Source organism: Trachurus trachurus (genome assembly GCF_905171665.1).
Source record: "Trachurus trachurus genome assembly, chromosome: 14".
NCBI classification, from domain to species: Eukaryota; Metazoa; Chordata; class Actinopteri; order Carangiformes; family Carangidae; genus Trachurus; species Trachurus trachurus.
Genome location: NC_139903.1, coordinates 4,098,235 through 4,115,333, shown reverse-complemented (window position 1 = coordinate 4,115,333; position 17,099 = coordinate 4,098,235). Strand labels below are relative to the sequence as shown.

The 17,099-nt window shown below is 40.4% G+C and overlaps 1 protein-coding gene across 1 annotated transcript; it reads right to left on the bottom strand.

Moving 5' to 3' along the window:
* Positions 1 to 9,404: 9,404 nt before the first annotated feature.
* LOC310996647 (transmembrane gamma-carboxyglutamic acid protein 3-like) lies at positions 9,405 to 13,036 on the bottom strand (the record flags this gene model as incomplete). The annotated part of the gene is made up of 3 exons (XM_083986083.1): positions 12,986 to 13,036; positions 11,431 to 11,591; positions 9,405 to 9,971 (listed from the first exon to the last, which is right to left on the bottom strand). Exons 1-3 carry the CDS (start codon positions 12,993 to 12,995, stop codon positions 9,405 to 9,407), a joined length of 738 nt encoding a protein of 245 aa, XP_083842209.1. The 5' UTR covers positions 12,996 to 13,036.
* Between the last annotated feature and the right edge of the window lie 4,063 nt (positions 13,037 to 17,099).

Genomic DNA, 17,099 nt, shown 5'->3' with positions numbered 1-17,099 from the left:
TGGCACTAGGCTGCTAGGGGGAAGCTTGACGGATTTAACCTCCTAACACAATCCATGCTGCTGGTGTGGTGTGACTTTAACCGGTTGTTGCTGCAAAGTCACATGACGTTAGAGCTGCAGCAGTTTTCCAAGTGCGGCTGAAGCTGGATTTGACCCGTTTTGGCACCGACCAGCAGGAGCCACCGCGGTGCTTGATGTGATGCATGTTGGCCTGGTTCACTGAAGGCCTCACTGACCCCACTGACACAAGTTCAGACCCTCTTTTATAGATCATATCTCCTCCTTCTGTCAGCTTATTTTACACCAAAAAGCTTAAGGTTAGTACAGGAGTTTTTAATAGAAGCAGTCTAGTGTCCATGAAGATCATAAGATCTATAGGCTACTATTGTTGTACCTCCTAATCACAGTTCTGTATAGCTACTTGAATATGGAATTTATTACCTGCCTGCACTTTCTTTTTCTTTTCTTTTTTATCTTTACAACAATTTAGGAGAGCACTAAAGTCACTCCTGCTAACCAGATACTTTCCACATGGTCTACCTATCTAAATTAGGATTACTTTATATTTTGTATCATATGTTTTATTGTTTATTAAGCTTTTGTATTGCATTGTACAATGTTAAATCATGTTAAACCATGTTTGTATTTATTATGTATGAACGGTTTTTTTTTGTACCTCACAAATGTGTGATATGTGAAAATAAACAAACTGCAGCCTGTAGGTCTTAGCAACATTACTCCTTTTCAGAATAAAATAGATCTGCAGGAGTGTTGTTCTAGCAGGTATAGGCCTAATGTGTAATTTCTCCTCCATCACTTCCATGTTTTCATCTTAGAAGACTCTGGTCTGGCCCCAACTTAAACAACATGCATGGGCTTTCAGCCTTGGAGGAACGCATTGAAAGTAAGCTATTGATGACAAATTCAGGTGCATTAGGATCATGCATGCAGCTGATTATATCTTATAAATCATCACACAGTAGTAATGGGGGACAACCACTGATCTGTCTGCACTTAGTGGGGCATTGTGGTGAAACATTGGCTGAGCAGATCTAACAGATTCCTCTTATTTTTTGACAACTTTGCTTTAAATGTAGGCCTATCTATTTTTTGGTTTAGTTAGTCTCCTATTTTTGCTGCTGTAACACTTCGCTACACAAAATGACAGACTCCATGACAGAAAAGTGGAATTTAAATAAATAATATTAAGTCTGGTGTGATAATCCAGTCTTTATCCACTCAGAGAGAAAAAGAGAGAGGCCAAAGACATTAAACACACATTTTAAATGCTTTATTTGAATCTGCCAATTACATTACAATTGTGTACAGGAATCAAATGTTTTGCTACATTTTCTTTCTTTTTTTGACACTCCAGCGTGAAGAAAACAGTGATCACCAACCAACACAGCCACGCTGGGATTTAACAGGATCTCACCACCAGCACTCGCACACTTGTTGTTTTACCAAACCTGCCAATTGTAAATCACAGACAACCAGATGAACGTCAGCATCCGAAGCTGCCAACAATCAGTATATCACATTTGTTAGCAGGAACTGGTCGTGGATCAGTCGCCTCGCCTCCATCCGCAAATGTGATATCAGGAGTGTTGGGAATATTACAAAAAGAAACCATGAGAGACATAAAACCACCATAACATCAGAGGAAGGTTTGTAATATGTCTCCGAGAGCCTCGGCTGACAAACTGGCAGCTTCAGATTCACAATAAGTAGGAAGAAACCACAAAAAAAAAAAAAAAAAAAAAAAGTCCAAAAACCACAGGATTTATTTTAACACACACTCAAGAGTAGTGGATATGTTGTTCAGAATATAAAGGAAGACAACAGAGACTTCACTATTTACGGTTTGGACACCCACTCTCTCCCACCCATTGTACATACAGTAGTTAACCAGTAATTGTACAAATAACACTGTGCATCATAAACTGACAAAATACACCTTCATGGGAATATTAAAGATCATTTAAGCCTTCTGAATCCAGCGTAATATGATAAACTTTTTTTTTTTTTTTTACTCCTAGTTAATGATTCCTCTCAATTAAATTGTCTGTAAAATTAAAAATCCCAGAGCCAAAACATGATCCCCAAAGTATTCAATTTGCAATGAAATAAAAAGAGAGAAACGTGGCAGACCTGAGTGAGTCTTTGACATTTTTGCAGAACATAGACTGCAGGTATTTAACTTTTTGGTGTTGCAGTCAAAGACACAATCTATTTCAGAGTTTCCTGTGCACTTTATGTGAATAATACTCATCCTTCTGTGCTGCATTAACAGCAGCTTGGAGTGTGTCAGAAGACACTCGTGCAGCACCGTGCTGCAACAATGCTGCATTAGCACTCCTACACTGCAAAAACTCAAATATCTTAACAAGAATATTTGTCTTATTTCTAGTCAAAACAAATCTCATTGTACTTAAAATAAGACTCATCACATTAAAAGTAGCTTGTTTCTAGTCAGTTTTTACTTTCTTCAAGCATATTTTTACTTGAAATAAGTAGAAAAATCTGATAGTGGAGCAAGTTTTTCTTTCTTATTACAAGCACAAAAAAACTTGCTTTCACTGGCAGATTTTTCTACTTATTTCAAGTGAAAATTAGTTTGAAACAAGTGAAAATGATCTAAAAACAAGTTCATTTTTAGGTGATGAGTCTTATTTTAAGTGGAAAGAGATTAGTTTTGACTAGAAATGAGACATTTTGACAAGAAATAAGACAAATATTCTTGGAAAGATTTTGAGTTTTTGCAGTGTAGGGTTAAATCAGTTACATTTGGGCTGGCAGTGACAGTAAAGCAACAGTGCAAAGAGGAGGACATGAAGAGATGGACTTCTTGCTGGTCACACTAGAATCTGCACTAGAGCTGGTGAGGCAGTGGTCTAGCTAGACCCGTACAGACCTGCACACACAGCACCAGTCTGCTGTTTGTGAAGGTGGACCAAGTACAAAATTTCCTCCACACAGCTTTGGCTGAAAAATATCTATAAATATATATATATAAAAAAAAGGATCTTAAAGTAGTACAAGAGGGTGGTACAGTTATATTTACATATACGTGTATTTGGGTGGGGGAAAGAAGAAAAAAAAAAAAAGAACAGTCAGTTTGTGAAACATACAGAATGAAATCATTCTGTATGTGTTCATTTATTATTTTTCAGACTGTGGGTGTTTCCTCCTGCAATGTGATAAAACAAAGGCCCGTGTGAAACAGTAGCTCGCTGTAAGAAAAGCAGGGGATCACTTTGAAAGCAGAATACAAAATAAGCCACTGGTGGAAATGCACCTTATAATAATAATAATAATAATAATAATAAGCCATATAGTGAAACTCCACTAATATACAACAACGATGTAAACCTCAGGCACATCAGTGAAGCAGACTGAACATGTGACTTTCTTTTTTGTTTTTGTTTTTTAGTAAATAACATAATAACATTATACACCCAGCTGTGTGTACCAAGGTTTTGAAGAGGTGTGAGTGCACTGTGTGTGTGTGCTCGCTCAGTGGGAATGTGGAGTCTCTTTAGTCTCTAGACCTGCTCTAAGGTGACCTGAGATCATTGTCTGATGTGATTCAGTGCAATATAAACAAAACTGGATTGAACTGATTATAATTTTGGTCTATTAAACCAAGTCGATCAATAAAATTTGAGATATTTTCACGTGATGCGTCAAAAAAAACCAAAGCTCAGTACAGTAGGTGTGTTGTGTAGCTGTCTGCATAACTGGAAACAACAAGTATTAGTCTGGACAGAACAGAAGAACGACGATGAAATTCTCTTCCCATTTTGCAAATTTGTGAGAAAGTAAACAACATTTTTTTTGCATTTTTTCACTATTTCCCACATGAGTTTGCATATAGGATAGAAAGTTGTGTGGCTAAAGTTGCGACTGTTATACAATATTCCACACTTTTGTTTTTTACAATCCATCGGTGTACAATATGAAAACATGCTAACAGATTCTTGAAACTTACTTGATGTGTGTGATCCATTATGTTAAACATCAAGTCTGCATAAAGTTTCTTTTTTCTTTTCTTTTTTTTACACTAACACTGCATGGTAATGTATGGTAGTTTAAAGCCAAAATCAAGAGGATGAGGATTTGGGGGGAAAAAAGTGCATCAGAGATTTATGGTTATACATAATTTGTAACAGAGACAGAGACTACATACATTCAGTATTTAGCCAGGTTCATGGTCATTCACCCACACTGACTGCTAAAGTTTAGAAAGATGAATGATTCGTTCAAATGTTTTTGTTTATTTTACCACTGAGAGCAACAAGTCTCCACATCTACAGTAAGTATGTGGACAGTGACAATAAAGGCTGTTAAAATTAGGTCTACACTGCAAAAACTCAAAATCTTTCCAAGAATATTTGTCTTATTTCTTGTCAAAATGTCTAATTTCTAGTCAAAACTAAACTCGTTTCACTTAAAATAAGACTCATCACCTAGAAATGAACTTGTTTTTAGATAATTTTCATTTGTTTCAAACATATTATCACTTGAAATAAGTAGAAAAATCTGCCAGTGAAAGCAACATTTTTTTGCTTGTAATAAGAAAGAAAAACTTGCTCCACTATCAGATTTTTCTACTTATTTCAAGTGAAAATATGCTTGAAAGAAGTAAAAAGTGTCTAAAAACAAGCTACTTTTTAATGTGATGAGTCTTATTTTAAGTATAATGAGATTTGTTTTGACTAGAAATAACATTTTGGCTAGAAATAAGACAAATATTCTTGGTAAGATATTTGCGTTTTTGCAGTGTGCCCAGTTCAGCGTGGCACTGGCACATCTGTCAGTATCACAGAATGTCATGTCTCCACTGTCTCCAATTATTTACTTTGTTCATATCTAGCCTTCACACAATAACACTGCTGCACTGACTCATTACGCTGTTGTTGAGCCCAGACTGCTGAATGTGCTCTTCTCTTGATTTCCCCGCAGCTCAAAACAGCCGACTGCGTACTGTATGGTTGTAGAACTTGTAGCCGTGGTATTTTAATCCACAAACACATGAAGGTTAACGATACTGACTCTTCTCCCTGTGTCTAAAAGCTTTTGTGGTGTGCATGAGTGTTGAGCCCGGCACGGCCAAATGATGTACAGTACTTAAACTTGCCGTTAGCTGTATCATTAATCCTTCCATGTAATCTAATCCAATAATTTACAACAATACAAAAGAGAGCAAAGCAGCAAATCCCCACAGTGGAGGCTGGAACAAGAGTTTGGCAGTTTAATTTCACTTAAATAAATGACCTAAATGATAAATGTATTATCAGAAAAAGTTGTTGATTTAGTTTCTGTTGATTTTTTACTAATTGTGTCACAAATAATACAACTAACTGCATACTAACAAATATACAAGAACTAGGGAGGCTGGTCTGTGGGGCTAGAAAAAATAACCCTTAACTGATTATTACAAAGCTCCTAATAGAAACTGCAGCAGGAAGAAGGCCTGAAGGAAAGATTTCAGTTTGGTCCACACTGGTGATCGTTAGTATAGTAGCACAGATATTAAAGGGATAGTAGCATTTTTTTTAAAAGTGGGGTCGTATGATCTACAAATAGCCCCTAAGTACTTTAATTGCAGTAGAAGACTCTCTGCACTCCTCCCGTTAGCAACGCCAGCCCATAGCCCTGCCCAGAGATTTACAACATACAGTGTTGTGAACAGACCCAAAGAAACGGCCTATTTTCGTGGCCTAAAAGAGGTTTTACCTGAAAAAAAATGGAACTGAAAAACAGTTCCATTGTTCGCTATAATATAATTTTTTCCAGCCCCTCAAAGTGCAGAAAAAACACAGTTTTTATTTGGAGCTAACAGCGAACTGTGTATTTTTTTTCACGTAAAACGTATTTTAGGCCGCGAAAATAGGCCGTTTCTTTGGGTCCATTCACAACAATGTATGTTGTAAATCTCTGGGCAGGGCTATGGGCTGGCGTTGCTAACGGGAGGAGTGCAGAGAGTCTTCTAATGCAATTAAAGTACTTAGGGGCTATTTGTAGATCATACAACCCCACTTTTAAAAAAAATGCTACTATCCCTTTAAGTGTTACGACGACAATGCACGTTTGGCAACAGACAGTGTAAACTTGCCTCTGTATGGCACACAGGGTTGATGGGATTATTTATTACTAAGGACTTGGTGACCATGAGAATCATTCAGTGCACAAACACACATTTGGACCTAAAGCACTAAAGAGAGTGCAGTCGTATACCTGGATCATCACCGTAATAAAGCAATGGCAGGCACCGTTATTCATGAGGCAGTGATGACGTGTAATTTCAGGCCGAGTTTGTAGTGAGCAGGTGAAAAGGAAGCATAAATGCAGGGGTTTGCTCTTCCAGCAAAGGGATCAACAGCTGGTGTGTGGATGTGGTCAGAATAAACAATCAGAATACAATCAGTACTTTAAGTTTTAGGAAAGTAAAGTCATCTCAGAGGAAGAAAAAAAGTTGGATTTAGCATCAGAGAATGAAGCTAAAGCCCAACTCGGCTGCTTCCCTTCAAACTTCTCATTATACCTGTGAAAAACAAACCACAATAAAACCATGCGAATATCCAAGAAACTTAACACCAACTTTGGCTCAGAGTCCCAATACTTTCATTATCGACTGTGTATTGTATGTATGTATGTACACTTCAGAGAGTTACAGTTTATATGTACAGTGATAGATATGAAATGATAACGGCGAGGCGACCCTCCAGTCACAGTGACCGTCCATCAGGCTTGTGCTGCTGCTGCTGACTTGCAGAAATCAGAAATCTATCCATGACTGAAGACATAAATGCAGATTGTTGTTGTTTTGTTTTTTTCCCTGCCGATATTAAAGGGATAGTTCACCCAAAATTCAAATTTCACTCATTATCTACTCACCCTCATGTCGACTAAGAGCTGTGAGAATTTTCAGAGTCCTCCGTGCCTTCTCTGAGTTACAGGGGAAAATGTCCCAGAAGAAATTAAATAAGTCTATTTTTCAAGCTTGTTTGTAGCGGAAGCTCCTCTTCCCAGTTCGTCCAAATTTGATGAACCGGGAGGAGGACCTTCGAGAAGCTTCCGCTACAAAACAAGCTTGAAATATAGACTTATTTAATTTTTTGGGGACAATTTCGCATTTCGGGGCTTCAATACAAGACGGACATTACAGACGAGCAGCATGGAGGTATTTGGATGTTTTTTGGTGTGTCTTTTTGTTTCGAAGACAGTTGGTATCCATTTGCAACCGTTATATTGACATGCAGTGCTGCACGGAGCCCCGCTGTAACTCAGAGAAGGAACGGAGGACTCTGAAAATTCTCACAGCTCTTAGTTGACGTGAGGGTGAGTAGATAATGAGTGATATTTGAATTTTGGGTGAACTATCCCTTTAAGGAATTATCATTGTTACCAGGCTCATTAAAGCTCAACAGATGCAGAGTGGGGAAATGTTGCCTGGTCTGGTGAATCTGGATTTCTGCTGATAGTGTCGACTGAGTGAGTGAATCCATGGACTCAACCTGCCTTGTGTCAGTCTGGTCCGTCCAGGCTGGAGGTGGTGGAGCTGTGTGTGTTTTTGTGTGTTTTTTGTTTGGCACACGTTGGGCCCTTCATACCATATCAATCAATGGTCAGACTGCCACAGCCTTCCTTTCTTCCTTTATGGCCACAGTTTACCATCTTCTAATGGTTACAGTTCAAGCTGTTATGCTATATTGATAGTTTAAAATAATACTTGACGACAGAGCCTCTGCCATCCCTTGTTTGGCACGTACAATAAACCTTCCTGCTGCTCTAGCCTGCTACGAGGCAGAAGACAAACAGTGGCATGAAAAAGTAAGTGAACTATTCAAAATTACCTGCAATGGTAGCCTGACAAGCCAGACTATATCATTAAAATGTATACACTGCAAAAACTCAAAATCTTCCCAAGAATATTTGTCTTATTTCTAGTCAAAACAAATCTCATTATACGTAAAATCACATAAAAAGTAGCTTGTTTTTAGACACTTTTTACTTCTTTCAAGCTTTTTTTTTACTTGAAATAAGTAGAAAAATCTGATAGTTTTTCTTTCTTATTACAAGCACAAAAAAAACTTGCTTTCAATGGCAGATTTTTCTACTTATTTCAAGTGAAAATTTGTTTAAAACAAGTGAAATGATCTAAAAACAAGTAAATTTTTTTTGGTGATGAGTCTTATTTTAAGTGGAAAGAGATTAGTTTTGACTAGAAATGAGACAAATATTCTTGGAAAGATTTTGAGTTTTTGCAGTGTAGTCTGGCAACGACCGGTAGACCTCGGCTCAATCCAAGGGGGCGGGATGAAGGCTGTCTTTCAAACTGCCTCTGCACCAATAGGGTAGCGCTACGACCAATCAGAGCAAAGAGCAGGATGATGTTAGCCTGACAAGCCAATTAAAATGTATGTCGTCATCGCGTTAAGCCCGCCCAACGACTCTCTAAACAGATAGAGCGCTGTGATTGGTAAACACAAACGGTGTTCGAGACTCAAAATGTTCCTATGGCTCGTTTCTAGACCCACCTACGGAGCAAATATTTTTGCTGCCGCTAGGGTTTAGCTAGATTTCTAGGCTACTGCAATGGTGTATCTTCATCAAAGTTACAAAAACACAATCTATTTTTTTAATTGTGTGTTAATATTATTCATATCGAGTGAGTGAAACCAGATCGAAGATACACTGACTGGTAAAAGCATTCAACGCCCTGACCCTAAAGCTTCGGATGAGGAATAGCTGAGGCTTCCTGCTGAGATGTCTCCAAAGACACGACACAGAATCATGAGTAAAGTCTCAATTAAATCCTTAAAGGCATCAGTGGAGCTAGTGAACATCTCTGCTCATGAGTCATGGAGCATGCTGACCTGCCACTGCTACAGCTACTGCTACATGCTCTCCATAAGCCACCAATGCACCCGCAGTTTGTCAAAGAGCAGCTTGACTCATAAAACACCAGACACCAGCATCCCAAATAAGGATGACGCTAGTTAATAAAGTGTTTGTCTACACTAAGATAAAGATCAGATCACGTTTCATCGACAATTAGCAGCAGAACAGTTCACATACTTTCTCCTGCCACTGTCCGAGCAACCATCCCCTCCATACACCTCATTAGTCGCCATCCACAGTAAAATAAAGTATCTGACGAGGTGCGTGGGTAAATAAAGAGTGATAATCCTGAGTGACACTCATAAGCTTGAGGGTGACTGGCATTAGACCTCACCCATGAGTGACACAAAGGTATTGAAAATGTGAATTATAACGTGTGTTTACGCAGCCATCGCCAGGCAGAAACAGCTTTTTTTTTGACCTCGTTCAGACACAGTGAGTGAGGGAGCAACAACAGCCATGGCTTCATCATCATTATCTTTGCCTCTTTGCTCTTTTCATTTCTCTTTTATGATTTCCTCATATTTGGGTGGAGGGTCGCTGTACGAAGGCGCCGAGGTCTCATCGCCGCTCTCCAGGTGTCCCGTCACCTCTTCATAAGACGGCGGCGGCGTGGCCCCGGAGAGCCGCGAGGCCACCGACGCGGACGAGTCCTGTACGTACAGGGCGCGAGTGTTCTGCTGGCTGAGGCCGTGGGAGGAAGCTCCTCCTCCTCCTCCTCCTCCTCCTCCTCCTCCTCGCTCGACGCCGCTCACCACCACGGTCGGGTGCGAGCTGGACTCGGCCTGCGAGCTCTCGTTGTGCGACGCCGTTTCCCGGTAGACCAGGATGCGCGGCAGGCTGCGGGCGCTGCGGTTGTTGGCCAGGTAGCGGTTCTGGGTGTAGGCGGGCCGGCGGCGCGTGGCCTTCTGCAGCTGGCATCGCCACAGGAGGAAGAGGCCGATGATGATGAGCAGCCCCACGCCCAGCAGAGGAACCACCATGTACACGGTGTCGGCGCGCTCCGAGCGTCCCTCGCCGCTGCCGCTCACCGTGTAGGCACTGCGAGTTTTCCAGAACTCCATCTGGCAGGGACGAAGGAGACATTTATAGTATATATATATATATATATATATATATATATATATATACAGTATATATATATATATAGGGATAGTTCAACCTTTTGGCAAATTGGCCCATTGCCATAATCCCTATAGTTTTAGGAGTAGGTTCGTTACCTTTAATTGTCGGTGCAAGCTATTTTTAGAACGGCGGAGCAGAGCCGCGAGCTGCTCAGAGCTACGCTACGGAGGCTCATGGGATTTCTTGGTTTCCCTCATCAAACTCATCAAATACACAATCCAACAACTCCACAACGCTCTGGTGGACAAGTTGTGACCTGCACATTCACCACGCTATGAGATAATAACACAACATTACCAGACAGAGTTGTTTTAGAGGGAAATTCATGCAAAACCGCTGATGCGTGTTCCCGTCAGGGGCAGTTTTTCGGCAAGCAGTCTCTGCATTTGCCTCAAAAACAACTCTGTCTGGTAACGTTGTGTTATTATCTCATAGCGTGGTGAATGTGCAGGTCACAATTTGTCCACCAGAGCGTTGTGGAGTTGTTGGATTGTGTATTTTTTGATGAGTTTGATGAGGGAAACCAAGAAATCCCATGAGCCTCCATAGCGTAGCTCTGAGCAGCTCGCGGCTCTGCTCCACCGTTCCAAAAATAGCTTGCACCGACAATTAAAGGTAACAAACCTACTGCTATGACTATAGGGATTATGGCAATGGGCCAATTTGCCAAAATATTGAACTATCCCTTTAAGACTATTAAGTCAAAGTCAGACAAAAAATGTTTTTGGATGTTGGATGCAATACAACAACTTTGACTCATTTAGAGGCCTCGTATTAAGAAAAAAAAACCCAATTTCCTGACTCAATTAGTTTCATTAAATACAATTTAAATGTTGAACGGAAACATCACACAACATGGCTCAGAAGAACTCTGTTGAAACTTCAGTGATACGTGCAAAGTTTTGTCCAGATTGCATTTATGGCCTGGGATTAATTTGGACTTTTCATGTCAAGACTGTTACCTGATGACCAACTGGTGTCAAATGTTAGCAAGGAGGGTGGAGTGGAGTATTATACCATGGCCAGGTGAACTTTATTAGGCATGACACAAATTTTTGCTTTGAAAAAAATGGGCTCAGATCAGGTATTTGTTGGATCTGTGCGGGTCTGGGACCAGTTTTAGAATAACAGACTGTTCTAGTACATATCCAAGTCTGTTTGGGCCCAGACACAAATTTGATATCGAGTCTAATCTCTCCTTCTGGTCTGTGGTGGATGTAAAAAAAATATATAGACTGGGTATCTTCCCAGTTCTCTGGTTGTTGTCACGAACTGAAGTAAAGATGTTAATCTTTTCAGCCTTTCCCAGTGTAGAGGTTCTTGGTAGCACTAATTCAGCAGTCACTGCCACTTTAATTGATTAACACACACTTGTTGCGCTGTCAAACATCGGCTCACCGTTCTCTCTTTGTTTTCAAACACTTCGTTGGCCTCTTCGAAGCTGCAGCTCTCTTCACCACACTCTCTCTCGATGTTCCCCTGCCTCACCTCCTCGAACAAGCCGTTGGCTCGAGGGAAGCGCTTCAGGACAGAATGAGCATCCTTCCCATCGAGGAAGGCTGCAACACAGAAATGAAACTAAATCCACACAGCTCAAGCAAGGCGGCAACAACCATCCGAGGAACACTCATCATCACTCACTTGAGATATCTGGTGTAAAATGCATTCAAAGACACGTCTGTCTGCATTGTTATGCGTGTATGTGTGTCTCCAAGTACTTTGTAAGGGATTTGTTCAATTGGATATTAAGCCAAGGCACATTATTCTGTGTGATAACTCAGGGGTCATCACACGAATGAGGTCAAGGACCAGGCAGCATTCATATATGTCACTCAGCATCACCTTTGTCTGTTTTATGCTCAACATGGATTCTGGTTGTAGACAATTGGTTGTGGTTTTAACCGTTCATCTTTGATGTGTTTCTATCCTTGGTTGGCCGAGACATATGTCATACACCAACATTTTTCTTTTTTTTTACGTGTCCTGCCTCACTCCCGAGTCCATGACCAGCAGATAGACACCATCCTTTCGACTGTGCGTGCAGTAACAAGGGAGATAGAGCCGTATCGCCCGTAATTAGCTTAGCTCAAACGCTGGAAGTGTATGGGTAGTGTTAGCCTGCCTCCACCTAAAGTCATCAGAGAAACTCTTCAGCAACTCTAAACGGGCCGATCTTCGTCTCAGAGCTGACAAAACTCTCCGGTAAGGCATCTTGAGCGGTCAAATGCCGGTAACGGGACGAGATCGGTCAAAACGGAGGGTTCAAGCAAAGACGGTTTATTTTGGTTCAAGCTAGCTACATCGAGGGTAGGTTAGCTTCCTGTTTCAAAGTAAAAGCACAAATTCTATCGTCATGGTTTTCTGTATGTAAAGGGCAACGGGTGTTTTATTTTGTGAAAGTAACGGGAAGTGTGTTGGTCACAACGGCTAGCTTGAGTAGCGTCGAATTTGTCCGAACAAAATTGTAAACAGCTGGTATTTAGACAAATTAACGACACACTGCTGATCTAAACGGCTACTTTCTCACCTAAACATGTTTGAAATGTCGATAAAGTGATATATTTACAGAGTTCAGAGCTAAAATGAAATCAGCTTCTGACTGCTGATTTCGGCTCGGGTAGGAGGCAGGCTAACACTACCCATACACTTCCAGTGTTTGAGCTAAGCTAATTACGGGCGATACAGCTCTATCTCCCTTGTTACTGCACATACAGTCGAAAGGATGGTGTCTATCTGCTGGTCATGGACTCGGGAGTGAGGCAAGACACGAAAAAAAAAGTTGGCGTATCACTTTAAAAATCATTTTACTTATTCTTACTCATTCTTTATTCAAGGTTTTTAATTAGCTATATTACAAAGTAATTGGGTAAAACAAGTTACACATAATGTTTCTGATTATATTTATGAACATTGTTGATCTGGGCAAACGGATGTGTGTGTGGTTTGCGCTCACCTGCAGCCATGCTCCTGCCCTGCTATTCACACACTAACAGAGTGCAGACCTGCAAGGAGAGCACAGCACAACATGATTGACAGAATTATTCAACAAGGAAAATGGGTCACTGCCGAGGAGGTTCACGCTTCCTGTCTGTGTTCCTACCTGACACGCTCCATAAGAGACTTCAAAAGGCATTTTCACTATCTCCATTTGGTTATAATAATGATTAATTTCCTTGTAACAACAGCAGTACGTAGTGTACAACCAGTTGCATACGCGCTGATATTGCTGCAGCACAACAGGAAAGCTTTAATCTCATCGAACAGACTAGTTTTGGGTTACATCCCTCTTCATCCAGAATTATATAAAAATTTGTTGGAAATTTTCTCATAATTTGGTCAAAGTGAGCATAAACGTTGACCTGTCACCACCAAAATCTAACCAGCTGATCTCCTTGATTTCCGTTGAAACGTTTCTAAGTTATTGTGTTCACAAGGACAAAACCCGGGATTGCTGAACTGACCGTGACCTTTGACCTCAAAATCATGTTTTACGAGGTCACCGTGACCCTGACCCTTCTTCACCTTCAACCACCAAAATCTAATTCATCAGCATCTAGTTCATCCTATAGAGTCAGGTGTTATTGAGATATCAGATTCACAAGGCCAAAACTAAACTGTATTTTTTCCTGAAATCACTGTGACCTTGACCTTTGACCTCCAATAATCAGTTCATCTCTGAGTCCAAATAAATGTTTGGGCTAAATTTGAAAAATATTCCCTGATGGCATGAGGAGCTGCGTTCGTGAGAATGGGACAAATGGAGGGTCAGTGAGAAGGCCAGACGGACGACAAACCCAAAAACAGAATACATGTAAATATTATTTTTCATCAAGGTACTGAATTGAATTTTCCTTTTTCATTATATCTCACTGTACACAACAGAAAACAGGACACGTCTGTAATGGTTTTTCTACAAATACACAAAAACAAATCCTCCCTCTAGTGCAGCTCAGTGAAAACAAGCAGCAGGAGACGATTCTGCACGAATAAATCAATCAAGACATGACTACTGGTACTTCCAGAAGAAAAAAAACATCAGAAAAGGACCACTAACTACTTAGAATATACCTACAAATTAAAATTAACATATCAAAAACATTAAAAACCAACCAATCAGAATAGAGCTACAGCTTAATTTCCCATCCCTATTTTGCCATCTCTGTAATAAAGGCATAAAAACCCCAAAATACATTATAATAATAAAAAAAACAAAAAAAAAACAAATGTATTTTCTTCCAACTATTGATTCTGATCAAATAAGTTTCAATCAAACTCAAACTCAACAAAGTCAAGACAATGTTTTAAGAGCATTAGAGATAATAATCAGATATCTACCTCAGAGCAACATGTTGACACAGCTACTCTACTCACCGACAGAGGCTGAGTGAGCGCACACTTCGACTGAATAACAGGGGATTATTTTAGTGGCTACATAGATAATCATGATTAGACAAAGACTATTACAGATTCAGAAGCCTCAGCTGCTGTACATGTCAGGTCTCTTAAATATATAACTGATGTCGTCCCATGTGGCCACTTAAGGGGCCGTTTGTGTCAGTGGAGAACCATGTGAGCATCACGTATGTTTGAAAACACAGAGCAGCTCGGATTGAGGAGTGGGTGTGAAGAGTTTGAGCAGCAAGCAATAATGGCATCGTGCTTAAATTAGAAGAAGTGGGTTGTTGTTGCATCACTTCTCATGCTGGGTTCGAGTATATGCAAATAGATTTGTTTTGGAAGTAAGGAAGGTAGTAAAACTATGTGATAGGCTACCTACCTGAACCTGTACAGGTATTTAAATGAGAATTAAACACTTCTAGTGGTTGAAACATTTCCACATCAAGATTTTTTTTTAAACAGATTTCATTATAAGAGTCTGGGTGAATCATGCTTTGAGTACAGAGTGGCGATCTAACACGTTCTGTCTTGCACAAATCCACTGATTTGACACCACAAATCTTCCTGTAACGCACTTTTCAGGATACACGAGACTTTTATCAGATCCACAAGACGTACTTTTATGGCATATTATCTTTGCTATACAGCGTTTGCATCTGTCTCACTCTTTTCTTCATGTCATTATGGGAAACTGCACTGACTTTGGACTGTCTGACATAAAGCCTATAGCCTAGCAGCCTATATTTTCTGGGAATCAGACAAGAGTTTTATAGAAATGCGTGCCACCACTAACTCATTCAGCCCCCCCTACTACACCATAGGATACTATAAATATAGCCTAGATGAGAAGGGATGGGGTGGAGGGTTTCCATAGCAACAGAGACAGAGGGAGGCCCTGGATTCAACCTGAATAATTATTAGGAGACAGGGAGGCAACAGTTTTATGGAGAGAGTATGGATACACACACACACATATAGGCTATATATATATATATAAATGTTGTTAAAGTAGGCCCTAGTCTCTGCACTAATAAACTATTGAAGACAGATTGAGGTAAAGCGAGCACACAAAATGGTCTTTATCACGTAGCAGCCTCTAGTCTCTACAACTGTGACCCAATAAACTACTTCTTCAACCCAACATAAGCAAAAACATGTATTTTAACAGACTGGTAGGCAGGCTTATCTACTGAATAACACACACAAATCTCAGCTTTATATGCCACTATATAACTGCATATGAAAAATTAATCAGCAAGACTCGTTCACTTTACGTCATTTTTTCCCCCTGCCCAACCAGCCGACATTTACTCAGAGATGTGAAATGAAATGTCGCGTATCAACAAACGACAAGAAGAAGCTGAAATAAAGAGGCAAGTAACGGTTCAGCCGTGTCACAGCCATGAAGACAGAAAGAAACTATCCCTTACCTTCCTTCCTTCCTTCCTTCCTTCCGCCTGGTTAAAAAAAAAAGAAGAGAGAAGAGAGAAGCCTTTTCCTCTTCCATCCCAGACTCAGGGGAACTCCCACATGAGTCACCAAAAGCGACTGTGAGCCACGTATCCGTCAGCCAATGGGAGAGGAGAGATCCCTGCAGCTCAGCCAATCACAGCGCTGGGAAGTCTCGACTGATTCCAAAGGGAAGGGGCGGGACCTACGGGACAACTGGGGTGGATGAGGTTGTAATGTGTGATCCAGACTGAGGCAGAGGGAGGTAACACAGAGGAAGTCCAAAAAATAAACAAATTAAAGATACATTCTACTCATTTTCATGTTTTAACAAAGAAATCATGTTCTAAAAAAAAATAGACTATTGAAATGTGGCATTTTCCTCCCATTTGAATGTTTTCATTCAGGTCCTTTCCTTTGCATATTGTCTCCTTATTTACATTGTTTACTGTATAATTATTGTAAGTATATCTTTCTCTTGTCTTGAGGAAATATGTTATTTATGTTAAACTGTTCAGCTTCCTCTTTTTGTTTAATTATGTTTATGGGATTTTCATCACTGCAGAAAAACTAAAGAGCTGGTCTGTGTTTTTTATTTATTAAAGCAGAAGTAAGTGATCCGGTGGTTTTGGCTAACTTCTTGTCAGCCGATGGAGTTAGCAGTCCCCGCCCTCGTCCCTACGTCACCACATTCACACGCATCCCTTGGCTGCACACACAGAGAGGACCGCCCCTTTATGCCGTTCTCTCTCCTCATTGGATAAAGGTTGTAGGATACAAGGAAAGTTTTCTCCTCGGCTTACAGCAGAGCAGAGTGACTGACAGACCCGTGTTTCAGACCAAACACTCTATAGAAGTGATTGCTGTCGGAAGATAGAACTATTTAAGACTTATATTCTTATTATTAACACAAATATTCCACTTACTTCTGCTTTAAGAAAAATATATGATTCTTGTCCTCAATATGTCTGACAGGCTGTTAAACTACACTGTTTACGCTTTAAGACAGACAGATGTTCAACACTCCCAGCATTGGCATAGAAGAGCTGGGAGAAGATTTGCACCTGAGAAACACACACACACACACACACACACACACACACACACACACGCACACACGCACACACACACACACACACACACACACACACACACACACACACACACACACACACACACACACACACACACACACACACACACACACACACAATCACTTT